Source organism: Triticum dicoccoides, chromosome 1A (genome assembly GCF_002162155.2).
Source record: "Triticum dicoccoides isolate Atlit2015 ecotype Zavitan chromosome 1A, WEW_v2.0, whole genome shotgun sequence".
NCBI classification, from domain to species: Eukaryota; Viridiplantae; Streptophyta; class Magnoliopsida; order Poales; family Poaceae; genus Triticum; species Triticum dicoccoides.
Window position 1 is genome coordinate 92775374 of NC_041380.1, and position 4505 is coordinate 92779878.

General features: G+C 41.1%; 1 protein-coding gene across 1 annotated transcript; it reads right to left on the reverse strand.

The window, feature by feature from the left end:
• Positions 1–257: 257 nt before the first annotated feature.
• LOC119364926 (pyridoxal phosphate homeostasis protein-like) lies at positions 258–3411 on the reverse strand. Its single transcript, XM_037630504.1, has 7 exons — positions 3120–3411; positions 2249–2315; positions 1703–1749; positions 1299–1386; positions 930–1063; positions 755–853; positions 258–660 (listed from the first exon to the last, which is right to left on the reverse strand). The coding sequence occupies exons 1-7, from the start codon at positions 3339–3341 to the stop codon at positions 586–588; spliced, it is 732 nt and encodes a 243-aa protein (XP_037486401.1). The 5' UTR covers positions 3342–3411; the 3' UTR covers positions 258–585.
• Between the last annotated feature and the right edge of the window lie 1094 nt (positions 3412–4505).

A 4505-nucleotide genomic window follows, 5' to 3' on the forward strand; every position in this document is an offset into this window, starting at 1 on the left:
GTCCTTTTCTTTTTTCTACAATGATATGAAAATATAGTTGAGATTCATATTTCATGCAAAAGGGGGTGTGAACTAGCAAAAGAAATTAAGTTTAGATGATCCGCTAGTTCACAGCCTCCTAATAAACAGAATTTTCTTGGGAGCCTCCCAATAAGTTGTTTTTGGGGGGTAAGTATTGGGGATGTGATAGAGATGCTCTGAAGTGGTTTGGTACCTTATGCAAAAGATGCGTTACAAAAAGAAGTTATATAATGATGGAAATCAAAGGATTTGTTCATTACTTTTAGGCTACCAAGAAACATCACGGACAAATACAATATCAGGATTTCTGGCTGATCACAAACGTCGACTGACATAAGGGATTTTAATGTGGACATTATTGGGAAGCTACTGATGAATCGGGAAGTTGGAATTCCAGTGCTCTCTGAATGTCTAATAATAGGAGACACGTGACAAAACAATATCCTTATTTATGGCACTTGCGTAAAACATCGAAGTGTAAATATCGGTGGAAATAGATATTTATTTACCACCAATACTGCAGCTGTTAGATGCACGGTCTCACAATAAAACCCTGTAATTATCCTAGTTCTTCTTTGGGTATTCTCTTGCACCAAATATGGTTGATCCAACCCTGACATTTGTGCTGCCCATTTCAATCTGCATAAACGCACACAAAATAAAAGTACATGTCATTAGACATTATATTCAGTTTGTATATCTCTGAGTTATCTTCTTGTAACATGTTCCTTACCGCCTGCTCAAAATCAGCAGACATGCCCATTGACAGCTCGCACTGCTCTTCTGGTATTCCAAGTTCATCGCATACCTCCTTCCGGCAACTAGTCAATGCCTAAGCATTCAGCAAGCAGCACAAATTAGCCCTATGAAGCATATCAGTCCAATTAAGTTTGTGCTTCAGAATATACCTTGAAATTCTCTGGAGTTGAGGAGTAATCAAGCATTCCAATTGTCATCAAACCAGAAAATACAAGATTTGGGCAGCTTGACTTGACATGTTTTGCTAATCCCACACACCCTGAGGGATCTACTCCAAATTTTGCTGCAAAATAGTAACAGGGTCTGAGGACCACATATCTTCAGCCTAGCAATCCTCGGACAGGTATAATATGCCGTCATCTAGCAAAGCTCATTACTAACAAACACCTAACAGTAGCTACAAACAATGTGCTGCGTACCAGTGCTCAGAACTAAAGACACAGGTTCTCATATTGAGAAATTGCGTATCAAGCCAGCATGTTCACAACTGTATTAAAGAAGAGAACTAGAGTACCCACATTCTTCTCCACTTGTGTTAACTTGGACCAAGACCTTAAGAGGTTTTCTCCCCAAATCAGCTACCACCCGATCAAGACGATTTGCGATCTGAAAAAAGAAACAAATATTAGATTCAACCTCGTTGCAGATGCACAATCGAGAATCTGGTCTTGCAACAAGATGAATGGAGAGAGACAAGCTTTGCATTTTTATTGAGAGAAAAAAAACCCAGAAAGATGCCAACACATTTCAAGGCCTAGTGGCGCAATAAAATATTATTATGGAAAATACGATAAGAATAAAGCTAAGCCTGGAAAACATACTTTTTCTTGACTAGGCAAAAATATACCCTTAAGAAGGCAACATAAACTAGAACAAAATTGCAGTCGAATAAACCACAAGACAACATAAACTGTTCATATACCTTCTCGTCGTCTACGCTCTCAACCATGTCAAGACTTGGTACACCAGCTGTAGGTTAAGAAGAATAAAATTAGCTCAATAGTGAGCAATAAAGTAGAGAAGATATCAGGTATGAACTTGTGTACAGAAGTGAACACATATACTAAGTAAAATAGGAATATCTCTAACTTTTTATAGATGAAACATGAGCTCTGTCATTCATTAATGAAGAAACAGTTTACAAACAGAGATCGCACACCGCAATACGAAACGAAACCAGCCAATTATTCTAGAATAAAGTAACTAGTACTTAACCATCTCTTGAGCCAAGACACCAGACTCAAGCATTTGTCAACACCAAGCCACATTATTCTGTAAATACTCCTAATTTATTGCATATGTTACCTATCTAAAACCTTATTTAGGACAAATCATACAGGGCAAGATAAAAATAAGTGGTGTGAGTAATATATAACTATTTAAGAGCGGCAAACCTAAGCAACTGAAAATCGAAAGTTAAGAAGACTTGTATCTGCCAGAATATCCAAACAAGAATGAAGACACTAACCTAGCAGGGCTTTGGCTTTGTTGCTCTGCAGGTTCCCAATGAAGTGCCACTCAATATCCTCTGGAAGCTGCAACAAGAAGAACACTTGCTCAGACAACTCAATGACTGAAAAGAATTAGGTCACTGATTTTACGGACTATGAAACATAGTTCTCAAGCCCTGCACTACCATGCAAGTATAGCAATTTAACTGTTTGGAATATTTCCGAAATCATTAAGAGTGGAAAACTTTCAATTGCTGGGAAAATATGGCCAAATCTTCGAATATTGGTTGGTTATATGAAGTAATGTCTGATGTTCGGCATACACCTCTATACGGGATATGTTTGTACCCTCTGGTGCGAACCAAGCTTCCTGCATAACATTGCCAGAAGATAGCGGGTGCGAACCAAGCTTCCTGCGTAACATTGACAGAGGATAGCAAACAAAGCGAACATGGACATTCGGATGGTCTTTATATATTTGGGGCCTATTTGAATCACAGGAATTTTGTAGGATTTCAATCCTTATAAATTCTCCTCCAAAGGTGGTTATTTGTTTTTTAGGACCATAAACCTTAGAATTTCTCCCACGGATCACATAGTACAGGATTCCAATAGAATATCTACATTGAATTTAACCAGTTGGCAAAATTCCTATTGCTCATCAATTCATATGTTTTCTGGCATGGCCTAATTCATCTGTGGTGTACAGGGCGTACGAATAATGAGCACCTATTGAAACCCCAGCTCAAATGCTAACTGAACATAGGTGATAACTCTGGAATGAAATCACTAAGCGACTTGTTCTCCATTCACGTTCCAAATCAGCAGTTCATTCACGCGGCCAGAAAGGGGGATAAAAATTTCGAGCTTCTCAGCTGGGGGTACAACCTGGGGGGCCTTGTCGATGAGCTCCTGGACGTAGTTCTCGCCGAAGCAGCGGTGGCCGGCGTCGTACACGCCGCGGATGACGCCCACGGGCTTCGTCTTGCTCACGGCCACCACGCGCACCGACTCCGGCGCGCGCCCCGCCCGCGCCGCCGCCTGCTGCGCGCGCGACAGCACCGACCGGAGCGCCGCGGCCGCGCCCTCCACCGCCGCCACGGACGCCATCGCCGGCGCCGCTGATCCGCCGCCCTCCTCCGTGGCCGCTGCCGCCGTCGCCGTGGTTGGTGGGAGCCGCCTATATGTGTTACAGTCGTGTGTGGCTCCTCGTGTGGTTAATCTTTTTTCCCCTGATCTATTTTTGAGGAAACTAGTAACCATGCACGTGCAACGCACGTCTACATAAATATTACAACCAGATTTGTGAGGCTATTTGTGGAGGTTCGTGCTCAAAAAAGATAAGGCAGACGTGTCAGTCATGGAAGTTTGTTCTCGAGAAAGAAAAGGCCCCCATGTCCCTTGCTCGAGTGACATGAGTGGCGACCCTAGCGCCCCCTTCCTTCCCTCCTATCTTCCTCGTTTTCCTTCCCTCTATCTTCCTCGTTGTCATTGGAGGAAACTGTTGGGCAAATTGGTGTATGTGGTGAATTTGATATGTCGTAAAACATAGTAAGGGCCAACATGTAATGTGGATCAACATTTTACAACGTGTGGTACAATCTCTCTGTTTCATATAACAAAACCTGATAAGTCTGTTCGGTTGTAAACATGAAGATGCTTTCAAGACACTCTCCATTGGCACCATTTTCTTCAAATGCTTGGTGATAACCAGCAAGGTTTATCCCTTCCAACCGTAACCCCACACCCCACATCCTGCAAGTGAACAACTACTTTATCAAGACAACAAAGAGTATTTTGAATTATAAGCAGCAATCTAGAGCTTGCACTATTATAATTCTCTTGCTTGAAAATGATCTATGTTGATCTAAGTGAAGAAAGGAAATAGAATAGCTCGTTTGAATAAAAATAGCAGAGCACCATTGTTTTTTGCAATTCCAGAGTGTTATTTCTTGAAATCTTGAAAATGCTTCTATTGCACATTAACAACATTGGACAATTCGTCATAAAAATGCATTATTCAAAAGAGAATGATTCAGTTCCATACAATCCTATACTGAAAAAATGCACTCTTTCGACTCATTTCCAAACCATACTGGGTAACATGAACATTTCAGTTAAAGAGTTACCGCACATTTCTCATTTGAAAATGTATCTCTTGATTCAGTATCACCACCGAGGCACCCACCATTTATACTGAATTTTTTTTAGTACCTATGAATAATGTAAACATGATATTGCTAGGGAGTTGGAGGGCTTAATGCGATATCTCAT